Here is an 18,352-nt window from a genome sequence, read left to right on the forward strand (position 1 = left end):
AGGATGGCAGGGGAGTTAGTTAGGGATGACCAAACAACTGAAAAAGCAGGTTGTGTGGGGCAACCAGGTCAGCAGGGGAGTTAGTGAGGGACAACCAAACAATTGAACAAGCAGGCTGTGTGTGGCTACCAGGCCGGCACGGGGCAGTTAGTGAGGTATGAACAAATGCCTGAACAAGCAGGCTGTGTGGGGGCAACTAGGCTGGCAGGGAAGTGAGTGAGGGACAACCAAAAAACTGAATAACAGGCTGGGTGGGACAACCAGGCCAGCAGAGGGGGAAGTTGGGGGAGACCAGGCCAGCATGGGGGGCAACTCGGGGTGACCAGGCCAGCAGGGGGAGCAGCAAGAGGCGACCTGTCTGGCAGAGGAGGTAGTTAGGGGTGATCAGGCCAGCTGGGGAGGTGCATTTGTGGGCAACCGGACTGGCAGAGGGTGCAGTTGGGGGTGATTAGGCTGGAAGGAGGGGCAATAAGAGGTGACTACGTTGGCAGCAGGACCACTGGGGGGAACTGCTAGAAGGGAGCAGTTAGGGTCAACCAGGCCAACAAAAGGAAAGAAGGGGGCAGTTGGGGGAGACAGGCCAGCAGGGGTGGGGCAGTGGGGGCAGATAGGGGTGACCAGGCAGGCAGGTGAGCAATAAGGAGCCAGCAGTCCAGGATTATGAGAATGATGTTCGACTTCAGGAGTAGCCCCGATACCTGGGATCAGGCCTAAATTGGCAGTCAGACATCCCCTGAGGTGTCCCAGATTGGAGAGGATGCAGGCTGGGCAGAGGGCAAATACACACACACACACACACACACACACACACACACACACACACACACGCTGTGCAATAATTTTGTGCACCCGGCCTCTAGTCTATAATAAATTACAAATAACAGGAAAACTGTAAAGTTGATTCAGCAGGATGATAGCACTTTGAGATATTACACAGATTTGTATTAAAAATAAGGTCATTACTTTATAATGTTCTGACTTGCCAAAAAATGCTTTGATTGTTCATTAAATGTATTTACTTTGGCTGTGTGTGTTATATTTTAACTTCCTGATTGATTTCCCTTTGGACATAAGCATGAGCCGTGGGAACCGGATCAGCCATTTGAAAAGAAGCCTGTGGCCAAAACCGGTTTGGCTCAGTGCATAGAGCATCGGCCTGCAGACTAAAGGGTCCCAGGTTCGATTCCGGTCAAGGGCATGTACCTTGGTTGCGGGCACATCCCCAGTAGGGGGTGTGCAAGAGGCAGCTGATCGATGTTTCTCTCTCATCGATGTTTCTAACTCTCTGTCCCTCTCTCTTCCTCTCTGTAAAAAAATCAATAAAATATATTAAAAAAAAAAAAAAAAGAAAGAAACCTGTGTACCGCCAGGTTGCCTAGGAAGTGGGTTTCAGTTCTGCTGCTGCTACAGCTGAGTTGTCACTTCAGCCCTGGGAGCTGTGGGAAGTTGCTGGTGTGGCCCACAGAATACAGCCATTGGATCAACATGAGGACAATCCTGGATGCACTTGTCCAGAGAGGTCACGAAGTGACTGTTCTGACATCTTCAGCCTCAATTCTTGTTGATCCCAATAAACCAACTGCTATTCAATTTGAGATTTTTCCTACATCTTTAACAAAAGATGATTTTGAGGGTCTTTTCATCCAGATGATCTCTAAGTGGACATATATGCCAAAAGATACATTTTGGGCTTATTTTTCACTAATGCAAGATCTCAGTCTTAAATATACTGATGTTATTCACACACTCTGTAAAGATGTAGTTTTGAACAAGAAACTTATGACCAAACTACAGGAATCAAGGTTTGACATCATTCTTGCAGATGCCATTGGACCCTGTGGTGAGCTGCTGGCTGAGCTACTTAAAATACCTTTTGTGTACAGTCTCCGCTTCTCTCCGGGCTATACCATTGAAAAGTACAGTGGAGGACTCCCATTCCCTCCATTCTACGTACCTGATATCTTGTCAGAATTAAGTGATCATATGACATTCATGGAGCGAGTAAAAAATATGATTTACGTACTTTATTTTGACTTCTGGTTCCAAACATTTAGTGAGAATTGGGATCAGCTTTACAGCGAATCACATAATGGTGATTACCATGGACTGGTGAAAGGGAGATTAGTGGGTAAGAAGAAGTTGGTCAAGGGTACAGAATTGCAACTCGAAGATGATTAAGTTTTGGAGGTATGGTGATTGTAGCCTACAATACTCTTTATATACTTGAAAGTTTCTACATATTAGGTCTCAAATGTTCTCATCACACACATAGATAATTATGTGACCTAAATAGAAATGTTCTCTAATATTAGGTAATACCATATTATCTATATATATAAAAGCCTAAGCTACTCACAACCAGGCGGCAGATGCTCAATGCAGGATCTGCCCCTGGTGGTCAGTGTCCTCCCACAGCAGGAGAGCCGCTCAGCTGACCAACAGGAACCAGAAACCTGGTTCACAGCTGGCGAGCACAGCTGTGCCAGTGTTAGCCTCTCCTACCTCTGCAGCAGCACTACAGGGCCATGGAGGCAGCAGATACAGCGGGGACAGATTGAGAGTGGCAGCAGCACAGCTCGGGCTCCACCCTGGCCGTCTGCCACTTTGTGAACTACCACACCCCTAAGGGCCTGTGGGGATTGGGCCAAAACTGGCAGTCCAATATTTCGCAACGGGTCCAAGTTTGTGAAAGAGCACCGGCCAGGCTGAGAAACCCTACCAGAGCACAAATCCATGCACCTGGCCTCTAGCAATATTTAAATGAATCAACTCAATGCACTGTACACCTTAAACCTACAGAATGTTGTATATCAACTAGAGGTCTGGTACATGGATTCATGCACCAGTGGGGTCCCTCAGCCAAGCCTGCAGGGATCGGGCTGAATCTGGCTCTCTAACATCCCCCAAGGGTCCCAGATTGTGAGAGGGCGCCTTCCAGGCCAAAGTACCCCCACCAGTTCATGATTAGGGCCAGTGAGGGACCACGGGAGGGCTTTAGGGTGTGTCCGGCCCTTCTTGGCCAGTTCTGATCAGGGCCGATTGAGGCCTTCCTGCTGGGGAGGGATGTTTGGGAGGTTGGATGGCAGGGGAGGGACCATGGGAGAACTCCAGGGCATCTCAGGCCCATCTTTCCCAGTCCCAATTGGCTGGACCACAGCAACAAGCTAACCTACTCGTCTGAGCATCAACTCCTGGTGGTCAGAGTATGTCATAGCAACTGGTCCAACAGTCAAATGAACTTTCGGACAGGCAGCATATTAGGCTTTTATTTTATAGGATTATATCTCACTTTTTATACATAAGTTTGAAGCAAGGATTCGAATGAGAAAGTAAACTTTTTTATGTTAGAAGGGTTATGTCTTGATTTTTCAGAGGAAAAACAACAAGTAAACTATTTAAAACAGAAAAATCAACAAAGCGAGTGAGGGTGGATAGATGAGTATGAAATTTGGACCAGATATGAAATTTTGGTTCCTTACACATTTTGGGGTGGGAGCTAGAAAGTACACTGAGTAATCAGGAATTTTTATAGTACTAAAAGTAGTAAAATTTGAAAACTGATAAAAAATCAGGGACCACAACAGAATAATTCTGAAAAAATTCTGAACATGACTTCGCCATAGCAACTTTAAATACATCAAACTGAGTTACTCAAGAGGGTGACCAGATCTTTGGTGCAGAGAGCCCAGTTGTACCTCTCCCACTGGGGGGCAGGTGCTCCCTGGGAGATATAGCAAGGTGATCACGAGAGCCCCTCACAGCCAGGTACACGTAGTATATTCTACTAGAACTTCCATTTTACAATATGATTTCAGAGCAAAAGGTGTCATACACAAACATTCAGAAACATGTACACAAGTAAGTTACTATATAAGGATAATTCTGTATTATCAATAAAAATCTTAAGGTTATTTCATGGAAATTCTGGACAATAATACCAGACTAATGAATTATAGTAATTCTCCAGCATGTAAGAAGTGATTTAGGGAAAGAGGTCCAAGATTTCATCATCGGAAGACCCTGAACTGACACCTTCCCTTGAACAATCAGAATACACAGCTACATGAAGAGCATTTCCTCCTGGAAAACAGCAGAGGGTTGACTGAACAGCTTCTGCACAAGAAATAAGAGAGAAACTGCATAGAAAAGGTTGAGAAACTGCGAGAACTCTCCAGACTCTGTGGAAACACTTTGGGATTGGAGGTGCCTGAGTGCCAATGTTTACATTCTCTTTCCACTAATAGCATGGGCAAGAATTCAATTCAAGTGCTGTAGCTCACCTGCAAGGGTACCATAGAGTGCCATAGTCTGCTCACCCAACTTCCTCCCACCCCCTGGCTCAGACAGACAACTGCATGGCAGTGCTACAGCCATATGTCACTGGCTACTCCTAACCCAGCCATACGACCTACCATGGTACCACAGAGCAGGGCACGCTGGGAAAATTGGCCCATGTTTGCCTCAACTGTGGCTAGCCTGCATGCCAGGAATCCCCTGGTACCTCAAAAAACCACTTCAATTCCAGCCAGCCTGCCAAAGCCACACAGCACACACAGAATACACAAAGATCGTTCCTACACAAACCCACTCCATCAGGTTCAGCAGAGGGGGTTGTTTCATCTAATTCTTAGAAATAAGCATGGACAGTAAAACAAATGAGGAAGTACAGAAGACTTGGACTTATAACAAACTGATCTAATGCACAGAAACAAACACAAAGAGGCAGCAAATATAGGGAGACAAAGGAACAGGCCCCAAATGAAAGAATAGAAGAAATCTCCACAGCAAGAGCTATACAAGAAACATACAACCTTCAATGAATGAACCAGGAAGAAGCATAAAAACTGAACATATCAATTACTAGCAAGAAAATTGAAATAGTAGTTACAAAAAACAACAACTCCCAGTAAATAAAAGTTCAGGACCAGATGATTTCACAAGGAAATTCTACTGAACATTTAATTCCACCAAACAATACATACCTATTCTTCTCAAATTAGTGCAGAAATATTGAAAAGGAAATAACACTCCCAAACTCATTCTATGAAAGCAGTCAGCAGTACCATGATACCAAAACCAAAGACAATACCAAAAAAAATCACAAGACAGTACATATCTCTGATAAAATAGATGTGAATATTTTCAACAAAATATTAGAAAACTGAATTCAACAGTATATTAAAGGACTATACAAGATGCTCAAGTGGAATGTATTCTAGCAATGCAAGGATGGTTCCATATCCACACAAAAAATCAATGTGATAGACAACATCAACAAAACCAAGGATATAATCATGTGATCATCTCAATAGATACAGAAAAATAGTATTTGACAAATCCAGCATCCATTCATTATAAAAACTCTCAACAAAGTGGGTACAGAGAGAACAAAAGGTCAACATAATAAAGAGCATATATGACCAATAAAATCCACAGCTAATATTGTATGTAATGGTGCAAAGCTAAAAGCTTTTCTTCTGCAATCAAAAGCAACACAGTGATGCACACGATTGCCACCTTTATTTAATACAAGGGGCCCGAGGCGTGAAATTCGTACATTGGCGGGGGTGGGGGGGAGGTCCCTCAGCCGAGCCTGCCCCCTCTCACATACTGGGAGCCCTCAGGGGATGTCCTACTGAGGTGACCAGGCTGATCAGGGGAAGGCACCAGCCCCATCACCCCGCTGCTGCAGCCACTGCCAGTCATCACAGCCACCAAGGTGTTTTCAACAACACGGACTCCAGTCCTTCACCATGAAAAAATGACAACTTTCTTTAGGCATTTTCAAGATGTGTCTTTCATAGGATATGACATTTCTTTCTCTCTTTTTTTTTTTTTATCCTCACCTGAGGATATGTTTCCATTGATTTTTAGAGAATGTGGAAGAGAAAGGGAAAGACCGAGAGAAACATCAAAGTGAGAGGAACACTTTAGTTGCCTCCTGCATGAGCCCTGACCTGGGCCCCAGCCAGGGAGGAGCCTGCAACCTAGTTACATAACCTTGATCAGAATCGAACCCAGACCATGTGATCGGCAAGCCAAGGCATTGTCCACTGAGCCAAACTGGCTAGGGCAGGATAGGAACGTTCTTAGCCCTCCAGCAGCGGACCTTCATTTTTTTCTCCAGGAGTGTGGTGGAAAAACACTAGATCACCTTTTAGGATTCTTATACCCAATTTTCTAAGAAGATTACCAGTGGCATACAGAGAGCTTAGCCAATGAGCGGTCAGAAAAGGTGTTTCCTCTGTAGTTCACACCTATTACCTCTGATCTCGGGCTCCGGTCCTGCCAAAACCTAAAGCCTCAGGGCCTGGGCAGGGGACCCCCAGCTCACTCCGATCTCCAGCTCTGCCCCTGTCCAGACCTCAAGCCGCTGGCCAAAGCCTTAGGCCTGGGCAGGGGTCCCCCAGCTCCCTCCAATTGCGGACACCACACCTGGCCAGGCCCCAAGCCTCTGGCCAGGTCTTGGGGCTTGGGCAGGGGGCCCCCAGCTCCCTCTAATTGCCCAGCTCCACCTCTATGCAGGAGGCCCCTGGCTCAGGCCCTTCCCCGGTTGCTCAGGACCCACGGGGGCCCTACCTCGGAGTGACCTGGGTGCTGAGAAAGTTCCCAGGACTCAGGCTGCTGGGCGCCTACGTATGCAAATTAACCTCCATCTTTATTGGGTTATTTTGCATACTCACTCTGATTGGCTGTGGGCATAGCAGAGGTATGGTCTATTTACATGTTTGTCTATTATTAGGTATGAGAGTATTTAAAGGCTTAGCTAGAGCAATCAGAGAAGAAATAGAAAGAAATGGCATTTATATTGGAAATGAAGAAGTGAAATTGTCACCATTTGCAGATGACATGATACTGTATATAAAGAACCCTAAGATTCCACACATAAACTACTAGAACTGATAAATGAAGTAAGTAAAGTAGCAGAAAACAAAGTAAATATCCAGAAATCACTCAACAAATAAAAAGTGTTGTCAAGAGGGTAGAGAAAAGAGTACTCCTGTGCATGGAGCAAATTTGTAAATTAGTGGAGCCACTATGGAAAACAGTGTGGAGATTCCTCAAAAAATTAACAATAGAATAGCATACAACCCAGCAATTCCACTTCTGAGTATTTATCAGAAGTAAACAAAAACACTAATTTGAAAAGATATATACACCCCCATGTTCATTACAACATTAACTACAATAGCCAAGATATGAAATCAACCTTGGTGACAATCAACAGATAAATAGGTAATATGCATTTGGTCTATACACACCATGAAAAATTACTCACCAATATCAAAGGATCACATCTTGCTAAATTCAACAACATGGAAGGACCTAGAGGGTATTATGTTAAGTTAAATAAATCAGGCAGAAAAAGACAAATACTATATGATTTTACTTATATATATAACCTAAAAAAAAAAACAACAACAACAAGAAACAGACTTATAGATACAATTTATAAACTAACTAGAGGCTCAGTTTATGAAATTCATGCACTTGGCAGTGTCCCTCACCCAGGCCTGTGCCCTCTCCCAGTCCGGGAGATCTCGGCAGATATCCGACAAAGCCAGCAGTTGGACATCTTAGAGCTGCCACAAATGCACAGAGGCTCCCGCCACTGTTGCTGTGCTCGCAAGCCATTAGCCCACCTTAGGGCTTCTAGCTAGGCATTGCTCCCCCTGTGGGAGTGCACTGACCACCAGGGGCAGCTCTTGCATTGAGTGTCTGCCCCATGGTTGTAAGTGCGCATCATAGCAACGGCTCGATCAATTTGCACATTACCCTTTTATTATATAGAACTAGAGGCCCAGTGCATGAAATTTGTGCATGGGGTGGGGTCCCTTCAGCCCAACCTGCACCCTCTCCAATTCGGGACCCCTCGGGGAATGTCTGACTGCAGGTTTATATCCAATCCCGGGGATTGGGCCTAAACTGGCAGTGGAAAAACCCTCTCACAATCCAGGACTGCTGGCTCCTAACTGATCACCTGCCTGCCTGCCTGATGGCCCCTAACTGCCCCCCTGCCAGCCTAATCAACCTAACTGCCTCTGCCTGCCAACCTGATAGTCCCTAACCCCAACCCCTGCCAAACTGGTCACCTATTACTGCCCCACCCCTTGCCAGCCTGGTTGCCTCCAACTTCCCCCTCTGCTGGCCTGGTCGCCTCTAAATGCCCCTCCTGCTAGCCTGGTCACCCCCAACAGCAACTCTGCCACACGGGTCACCCCTCACAGCCCCCATGCCAGCCTGGTCACCCCAACTTCCCCCCCCCCCCCGCCAGCCTGTATGACAGCCTGCTGTTCAGTCATCCATCCAGTTGTTTTGATCATGAAAGCTGCTGACTTTTTATATATTATGATGGTTGCCAGAGGGGAGGAGGGTGGGAATGGAGAAAAAGGGGAAGCGGAATAAGAGGCACATACTTATAGTTATGAAATAATCACAGGAATTTAATGTACAGCATAAGGAATATAGTCAATAATACTTACTATAACTTTGTGCAGTGAGATGGTTACTAGACTTATCACAGAGGAAAGTATATAAATGTCAAATTACTATGTTATACACCTGACACAAATATAATATAGTATGCCAACTACATTTTGATAAAATTTGTAATGCTTAGTAGGGAAAGCTTGGGAGAATCTGACAAAAGTTAAGATGAGCTATAAATTATTATAGAGATGATAAAAGATAAACAGTCATTCTAATCATAATGAACTTTTTCTTAGTTTTCATAGTCAAAGATAAAATACTAATGAATATACTAAAATAATTCTCCAGAAAACCTGACAAGCATAGACACAAATAATTTAGTACAACTACAATAAAGAAATAAAGGTGAGTCAAGATATTGTTGTGTAGCCTCATTATAAGAATATATATTATTTATTGATAACATTATAAATGAAGAGTCTCTAAAAGTCTCTTCAATACTGTGTATGGGCTCTATTTCATTTCTTCCTTATACACCTCCCAAACACACACAGACACACAGACACACATTTACACAAGTACCTATGTAATCTATATATATAAAAGTCTAAGCGTTCATCTGACCACCTGACTGGTCAGTAGGTATGACGCGCACAAACCACCAGGGGCAGATGCTCAACACAGGAGATGCCAACCTGCAATGACTTTGCAGCAGTGGTTCTCAGGTGGCACATCCCAGAACCAGAGAGGAGGGAGGCTGATTCCACCTTCGGCTGTGGGGTTTTTTATTGCTGGGGCACTGTCAGCCGCAAATCTGGTTTACTGCACAGTTGTGTTTGCATTCCACACCTTGTATGACAGCAACTTTACAGAGTGCCCTCTTGCACTTTAGGACCCCTTAGTGGATGTTTCAGCTTGATCCCCGCAGGCCAGGCCGAGGGACCCAGACAGCCGGAGGGATCCCGGCTCACTGCAGACACGCTTCAAGCCAAAGACCTGCCTCAGGTGTGACCGGATGGAGGAGGATGCTGGGGGGTTGGCTCCAGGACGTGTCTGGCCAATCTCGCCCAGTCCCGCCCCACCAGCCACCTTCTAATTAATTTCCTTTCAATGTGCATGAATCCATGCACCTGGCCACTAGTATGTAGTAAGGGATTTCAAGCTCATCAATTGTATACTCCAAAGGAACTGAGAGAGATTAGGTCTCTTCAAAACAGCCACTGATAATAAGAGAATGAAGGTTCCTCAAAAAAATAAAAACAATTATCATTTGACCCAGCAATAGAACTTATGGGTATATTCGAAAACAGTGACAATAGAATCATATTCGTAACACTATTCACAAGAGCCAAAAGATAAAATCAACCCGAGGGCCATTGATAGATAAATCAATAAACAATCAATACACACAATGTATTATGTGCTGTGAGTCAGCTCTGACTCCTGAGGACTTCATGAATGAGTGATGTCCACAAAATCCTACATTTAACAGCCCTCTCAACTCTTTTAGACTCATGCCTATGGCTTCTTTTATGGAGTCAATCCATCTCATATTTGATCATCCTCCTTCCTGCTGCCTAACTATACTAATAACTTCTTATAATACATAATTTTCTCTTTGGCTTTTTGAAGCAATTATTTCAATAGTGTTCACTATGCTATTGTCTTTTGTAATGGAAAAAAATTCTTCCTTCACAGGAAATAGAAGAGTTTGCCCAGAGCTCTGGAGAAAATGGTATTGTGGTGTTTTCCCTGGGGTCGATGGTCACTAACATGACAGAAGAAAGAGCCAATGTGATTGCATCAGCCCTTGCCCAGGTTCCACAAAAGGTTAGATAAACTACCTTAGAGCAGAAAGCTAATGAGTGTGTTAAACTCTGTAAAGTGTCTGATTAAGAAATGTCTACATGGAAGGTAAAGTATTAAAAGAGCTTCAATGATCTTAGATACCAATTTGAAAAACAAAATACACATGTCAGCTGCTAAAGTAGTACAGAGGTTGTTTTTGATGGGCAATATGGTATTTCATTCTGGTCACAAAGAAGTATATATCAAAAGTACAGTGTGAAGTTTGGTATTATAATAGTACTAAAGGTCTGGTGCACGAAATTCGTGCACGGGGGGTGGGGGTGCCTCAGCCTGGCCTGTGTCCTCTTGCAATCTGGGATCCCGCATGCATGTTGGACCTACACCAACAGTCAGACATCCCTCTTGAAATTGGGGCCACTGCATGTACCAGTGATCATACTTTCATACAGGTGAAAGGCATCTTACTGTTATATAGGCAGCTACATTTTTTGACCTGATTATAAAAAGTAGTGCATAACATGATCCTTCTGAGGCAGTATACCATTTTCCCCATCTTATGGGTGGAAAAACTGAGGCAGAGAGAAGTTAAGTAATTGGCTTTGTCACACAGTTATATGTGTCAGAATCAGGGCTGACCACAAAATGTGCAAGTCAGAGTCCATGCATGTCATTGCTGCATCATCCTGTTTTATCAGTGTTAGAATAGCTATGCCATTTTTAATTTTTAAATCTAAGAGACTGTCCCCAATATATAGGGTAGGGTCACTAGGCCTGGCCAGCAATCAGGGCCATCTGTGGGGTGACCAGCGGGCAGGGCGATCGGGGGGCCACCTCTGGCACCCGCCTTGACTGGTGGCATGGCACAGCCGCTGGCCAGCCCTGTCACCAACACTGCTGCTGGTCGAATTCCCCTGGTTGTCAGTGCGTGCCATAGCAACCGGTCATTCCACCTGTTAGTCGATTTGCATATTAGGATTTTATTACATAGGATTATAGGGCAGGAACAGATATCACCAAATCCTATCCTGTCATTTGCTTCATTTTCTTGCAGGATTCCTAGAGTACTGTACACACTACAGATGTTCTCAGATTGGAGTTAAATTTTAACATTAAACAGGGAATGATAACAGTCTGAAAGGCATCATAAAGTTTAGACTTGCCAGGTAATCCAGGCCTCTCCTACTTTCCCTGGATTTTGGATTAGGACTATACAGTGTTGCAAGGTGATATTCAGAGTAAGGATGTCCAGGGCTCACCAAGCTGCATCCAGGTACCTAAGCCAGCCACCATGATTAGAGAAAGGCCTGTAGAAAGGAAAGAGAACCTCCCTGGTGGGCTGGGCCCTGCTAAATTCTGAAGCAGGAAGACATAAAAGAAAGGGTGGAGGTGGGTTAGGGTGGAGGTGGGTTCAGCCCTCAAGGGGACCCAGTGTTTTATAATATGTGGCCTCAAAACAACCCCTCAGAATAATAACTGATAATGATGATAATGATGATGATGGTGATGGAGGAGGGGGGAGAGGAAAAGAAGGAAGAGGAGGAGTAGGAGGAGCAGATTTCAGAGGAGCAGGGGGAGGGAATATAAAAGAGTCAACCAGAAACAAGCCTAGTGTGGCCCAGGTTCAGATGCTACCCTTTCCCAATAAATTATGGTAGTGAATTATTCTAATACATAAAGTACATTTGAAGGCTCTGGGTAATAGTGAACTACTTTTAGCTTCGTAATGTAGCTTTTAGTGAGCTACTTTTAGTTTCCTAATGTAGCTTTCTCTTTATCACCTATGCAAATTTGCTGAGAACTTGAAGTAACTTTAACACATAGCAAAAAGATGTTAACCACTATAAACTAGAATCCAGCTTACTGGTGGACTTAGAAATTGCTTGGCCATTTATAATTAACTAACCATATTAATCAATGCTGTCAATGTATTGTAGCATGTTTTGTAGTATTAGCAATCAGATGAAAAAAATTTACTGTCATCATCATATTTCATCTTTTCAACGGGTAAACTATTATTTATAAAGTGTCCATGGCTTTTCTTTCTATGTTTTAAGAAAATTTCCTACAGACTGATTCATTTGCCTCTCAGCATAACAATTATGGCTGGTCTCATTTTCGGTTCTTATAAGTGTATTTCTTGTATCACATGATCTCACGCAACTAGGGGAAATAATCAACAACATAAACTGATGAACAAAAACAGACCCGGAGACAGGGAAGCATCGATCAGACTGCCAAACCTCAGAGGGAAGGTAGGGGAGGGTGGGAGTAAAAGGGAGAGATCAACCAAAGGACTTGTATGCATGCATATAAGCCTAACCAGTGGTCATGGACAACAAGGGGGTGGGGGCATACATGGGAGGGATTTGGGGTGGGAATGGGGGGGATGAGGACAATTATGTGATACCATAATCAATAAAAATAAATAAATAAATAAATAAATAGTACATACAATTTGCCTTATAAATAAATTCTAAAATGTGGGGGTGGGAAAGAAGAAAAAAGAAAATATTCAATCCTAGTTAGAGTGATAATACTGGATTTAGGTGAAAATTAAAACTTGGAAGTGCTGATTAATGAGTAGAAAACTAAAAGAAGTTAAACATACTCATTAAGCAGATATTATTTATTATTATTAATAAACTTTTACATATCAGAATGATTCAATTCTCATAAGTAGCTGATTGCACTGATTTTGTAAATCAAAAGATGTAAAAAACTCCAAGGTAATTTATGAAATTAGTGAATATTAGTAAACCACTTCCCCATCATTCAAAAAGAAATATACAAGTTAACATTTAACCTGGATGATGAGATTTAGAATAATAACTAATTAAAATAAATGCATAGACTATTAATTTGCTGTGTTTTGCACTACAATTATATGACTACCTAAAAAATATTATATGCTTGAATTGGTCATTGATCATCTCATTTGTCTAACCCCCAAATGGGAAACATCAAGATTGCACTCATACCTGACTGAATATAAAAATAAGTAACCCGCAATGTAAGTATTTATGCCTCTTACATCAGTGTTTTATTGGTTCTCATTATCAACATGTCTTGTTCTCATTCCCTTACCTGTACTATGTCAGGGATTTAACTAGATGACTCTTAACCTACTTAGTATTATATCATGATATAACTCTGCAGTTTGACTCAAGAAATACATTACCTTATTTACCCTAACAGGTTATATGGAGATATGATGGCAAAAAACCAGATACCTTAGGGCCAAATACTCGGCTCTATAAATGGATCCCCCAGAATGACCTTCTTGGTAAGATTCTGGAAAACCCTGAAATGAGAATCAAGTCAACCAGAATGATAAACAGTTCACTAGGATAGAAATGTATTGGATATTTCTTATTGAAAACCTCACAAATAAAAATGAACTTCCCAATATTTATTTCCCAGTCCTAGGGGAGAAGGATTAGCTATAACAGGTGGCATCTTATTTTACACAGCCATGTTCCGTATGGCCACAAACAAAAGATCTTTTATTTCATGTGTAATTCCTCTCAGAGAGAATATCTCAACCTTTTCCTAATTGTCACTCTGCCTCCTAATTCTCTCCTTACACCAATCATATAATCCACGGTAAAGGTGTACAGGCATTCCTGAAAAATATCAGCTTCCCTTTTATTGCCAGTGACTCTCCATTTTCCATTGGGAAAATAATTTAATATATCTTTCTGAAGTAATAACACTTTCTTTTTAATACTATCCAACTGCGTCCCAGTTCTTCTTCTTCTATTTTTTCTTTTTAATTTTTTTTTTTTATTGAAGTCAGAGAGGAAGGGAGAAGAAAAGAGAGATAGAAACATCAATGATGAGAGAGAATTATTGATTGGCTGCCTCCTGCATGTTCCCTACTGGAGATCAAGCCCCCAACCCAGGCATGTGACCTTGACCAGAATCCACCCCGGGACCTTCATTTCATAGGTTGCCACTCTATTCACTGAGCCAACCAACTAGGGCATAATAACATATTTCATTATAATGTGTAGCTTTTCCTTCCTCTGATTCCTGTGCCACCACCATCCCATTGTCTGCTGCCTTGACATCTACATATCACACTCTGACTTCACCATTTTATTAAGAGACTATATTTCAACATGCACCACCACTTTTTCTTTTTTTTTGCATACACTTTTTCAATCCAGAGTATTCTCTTTCCATGTGTTCACTGGCAACTTATATTCATTTTTGAGACACAAGAAACACACCTATCTTCTCTGTTAGCCTTCACTGTCTCTCCAGCAGACTTAGGTGCCTCTTCCTATGAGTTCTGAAAGACACTTTAATACAGTCTGATGTTTAAATCAATCTGTTACTAAATACATTGCCTCTGTCAGTGCCTTTATTGCACAACTCTCATTTTATTTCCAAGATTTATAATTCACAATTTGCTGAAATTCACCCAATCCTAGGCCATCCAAAAACCAAAGCCTTTATAACTCATGGTGGAACCAATGGCATCTATGAGGCGATCTACCATGGGATCCCTATGGTGGGTCTTCCTGTGTTTGCGGATCAACCTGATAACATTGCTCACATGAAGAGCAAGGGAGCAGCTGTCAGATTGGACTTGAACACCATGTCTACTGCAGATTTGCTCAATGCATTGAAGACTGTCATTAATGACCCTTCGTAAGTATCACATGTTTTTTATAGATAGGATTTATATATAGATTATTTTGTCAATAGTGTATCTTAGTTTTATCACATTTTTAAGAGGCTAAATTTAACATTATTAACATGAGTTAACCCAGATTAAATCTACTTTTATTTTTGACCACACATTTACTTCAAAGTTGCATATTAACCCCATGTATTTAATGGGTAGCCATCTAAAGCAACAATTTTCTCCTCCAATAATATAAAGTTATGTAGGTAATTATATGGACACATTTTTTTTAAATATGATAAAATGCATAAAAGGAAGAGTGATAAACTAGAAGAAAAATCATAAATTCTTTACCTAAATAAATTTAATATCTAAAATTTCTGAAACTATAAATATCTTTACATTCAAAAACTTATTATCATAATAATAAAAGGCCACGAGGCATTATGACAAAAATGACCAAACAACCAGTCACCGTGAAGTGGCATTGACCTCCTCAGCCCCGGTCCAGTGGGTGGTGGCTATGGCTGGAGCAAAGCAGCCCCAATCCCAGATGCCTGGCGGTGGCCAGAGCAAAGCAGCCCGGATCTTGGTGGGTGGCAGTGGAGACTGGTGCAAAATAGCCAGGGTCCTGGGTACCTCTCAACAGCTGGAGTGAAGTAGCCCGGTTCCTGGTAACCAAGAGAAGCCAGTGCAGGCAGCCAGGGGAAGGAAGGCCTATTCTTGCACGAATCTTTGTGCATCAGGCCTCTAGTTTTATTTTGATCATTTTAATAGATTTTATGAGATATTATTTACATACCATAAAATTCACATGTTAAAATTATATAATTCAAATATATGTAGTATGTTTACAGAGTTATGAAACTATAACCATAATATACATTTAAGGCATTTTTGCCTAAAAATCTATCATATGCCTTAGAAGTCACTTCCCATATCTCTCACCCAAGCAACCATTGATCAACTTTCTGTCTCTATAAATTAGTCCTTCTGGACATTTCATAATAACAGAATCATACAATATATGGTCTTTTGGAACTGGCTACTTTCACATGTCATAGTGCTTTTTGTGAATGTTTTTAAAATATATTTTTATTGATATCAGAGGGGAAAGGAGAGGGAGAGAGAGATAGAAACATCAATAAAGAGAAAGAATCACTGATCCGCTCCCTCCTGCACACCCCATACTGGGGATCAAGCAAGCAACCCGGGCATGTGCCCTGACTCAGAATCAAATGGTGAACTCCTGGTTCATAGGTCGAGGCTCAACCACTTAGCCATACTGATCTGTAAATAAAAATATTTTTTAATTAAAAATAAAAAGCAACTTTGAATGGGAATTATTGGCTTAAGCAAAGTAACTTTCTTGCAATGTTGGTATCTTTGTGTTTCTCCTTTAGATATAAGGAGAATGCTATGAAATTATCAAGAATTCAACATGACCAGCCAGTAAAGCCTCTGGATCGAACAGTCTTCTGGATCGAGTTTGTCATGCGCCACAAAGGAGCCAAACATCTTCGGCCAGCCGCCCATGACCTCAGCTGGTTCCAGTACCACTCTTTGGATGTGATAGGGTTCCTGCTGGCCTGTGTGGCAACTGCTACATTTGTCATCACAAAATGTGTTCTGTTTTGTTGCCGGAAGCTTTTTAAAACAGGAAAGAAGAATAAAAGAGAGTAGTTGTTTCAGAGGCCTGAAGCTCATATGCCTGGTAGATAGGACTCCTCCACTTTATTCCAACCAGAAGTTGCATTGTAAGTAAGGGTCACTACCTCCGGTGACAACCTTACTTTTCACAATTTAGCTTCTCAGATCAAAATTTGTTTTCAAGTGACTACCTGATAAAGAGTTATAAATATGTCATGCCAAACATAAAGACTTATAAAAAGTAAAACAAAAATAAAGCCATATAAATATACTTTTAAACTTGTTATTCTAATTGCAAAGTTATACCAAAAAATTAGCTTAACTGTGTTTCAAACATTACACGTGAACACAAGAACATTAAGTAGTCTATTCCCATATTAATATTATTTTGCAAATACTCAGAATATTTTAATATTATTTTGGTGCAAAATTCTGTAGTTTTATCTTTTGCTAAAGAAGCTATTCAAAAGTGAGAATTGTGCAAAATGATTCATCCTCCTACTTCATTTTGGGAGACCACCAATGCTCCTTTATTTTACTGTACATCTAGCATCAGCATCACATCTTACTTAAAGACAGGGAAGTCATTTGCTTTCATCCAGTTTAAGTTAATTTATCATCAAAACCTATGTGGATTGAGATATATAACAATAGCTAATCTCTTCCTATTGTGAACTGAGCTATTTATGAAAGACATTGGTTTCAGTAGCTAATTCTCTTCCCCTCACAGCCCTCTAAAACAGTGGTTCTCAACCTTTCTAATGCCACGACCCTTTAATACAGTTCCTCATGTTGTGGTGACCCCCCACCATAAAATTACTTTGGTTGCTACTTCATAACTGTAATTTTGCTATTGTTATGAGTCGTAATGTAAATATCTGTGTTTTCCGATGGTCTTAGGCGACCCTGATAGCGATCCTCTAGGTGCTGTAGAGCCTAAAACCATCGGAAAACACAGATATTTACATTACAATTCATTAACAGTAGTAAAATTACAGTTATGAAATAGCAACAAAAATAATTTTATGGTTGGGGGTTCTCCACAACATGAGGAACTGTATTAAAGGGTTGCAGCATTAGAAAGGTTGAGGACCATTGCTTTAAAAAGATTACAGACACAAGTACTTCTAACTATCTATAATTATGACATTCATCCTATATAATTATGATGTAATATGCAAATTAACCCTCACGCCCTCACAAAATGGCTGCCTACGACTAGACCAGCAAGGGGGTTAGTGAGGGACGACCAAACACCTGAACAAGCAGGCTGCGTGGGGTGACCAGGCTGGCAGGGGAGTTAGTTAGGGATGACCAAACAACTGAAAAAGCAGGTTGTGTGGGGCAACCAGGTCAGCAGGGGAGTTAGTGAGGGACAACCAAACAATTGAACAAGCAGGCTGTGTGTGGCTACCAGGCCGGCACGGGGCAGTTAGTGAGGGATGAACAAATGCCTGAACAAGCAGGCTGTGTGGGGACAACCCGGCTGGCAGTGAAGTTAGTGAGGGACAACCAAAAAAGGGAATAACAGGCTGCGTGGGACAACCAGGCCAGCAGAGGGGGAAGTTGGGGGAGACAAGGCCAGCATGGGGGGCAGCTCGGGGTGACCAGGCCAGCAGGGGGAGCAGCAAGAGGCGACCTATCTGGCAGAGGAAGTAGTTAGGGTCAACCAGGCCAACAAAACGAAAGAAGGGGGCAGTTGGGGGAGAATAGGCCAGCAGGGGGTGGGGCACAAAGGAGTGACCAGCGGGCAGGGGGGGCAGATAGGGGTGACCAGGCAGGCAGGTGAGCAATAAGGAGCCAGCAGTCCAGGATTATGAAAATGATGTT

The 18,352-nt window shown here is 42.2% G+C and overlaps 1 protein-coding gene across 1 annotated transcript; it reads left to right on the top strand.

Annotated features, from left to right (window-relative positions):
• The first annotated feature begins 1,075 nt into the window (after nucleotides 1-1,075).
• Nucleotides 1,076-16,598, top strand: LOC129150490 (UDP-glucuronosyltransferase 2B31-like). Its single transcript, XM_054722177.1, has 7 exons — nucleotides 1,076-1,082; nucleotides 1,349-2,128; nucleotides 9,359-9,435; nucleotides 10,129-10,260; nucleotides 13,435-13,522; nucleotides 14,676-14,895; nucleotides 16,276-16,598. Exons 1-7 carry the CDS (start codon nucleotides 1,076-1,078, stop codon nucleotides 16,553-16,555), a joined length of 1,584 nt encoding a protein of 527 aa, XP_054578152.1. The 3' UTR covers nucleotides 16,556-16,598.
• The last annotated feature ends 1,754 nt before the right edge of the window (nucleotides 16,599-18,352 follow it).

The sequence above is a fragment of the Eptesicus fuscus genome, chromosome 2 (assembly GCF_027574615.1).
Source record: "Eptesicus fuscus isolate TK198812 chromosome 2, DD_ASM_mEF_20220401, whole genome shotgun sequence".
Taxonomy (NCBI): domain Eukaryota; kingdom Metazoa; phylum Chordata; class Mammalia; order Chiroptera; family Vespertilionidae; genus Eptesicus; species Eptesicus fuscus.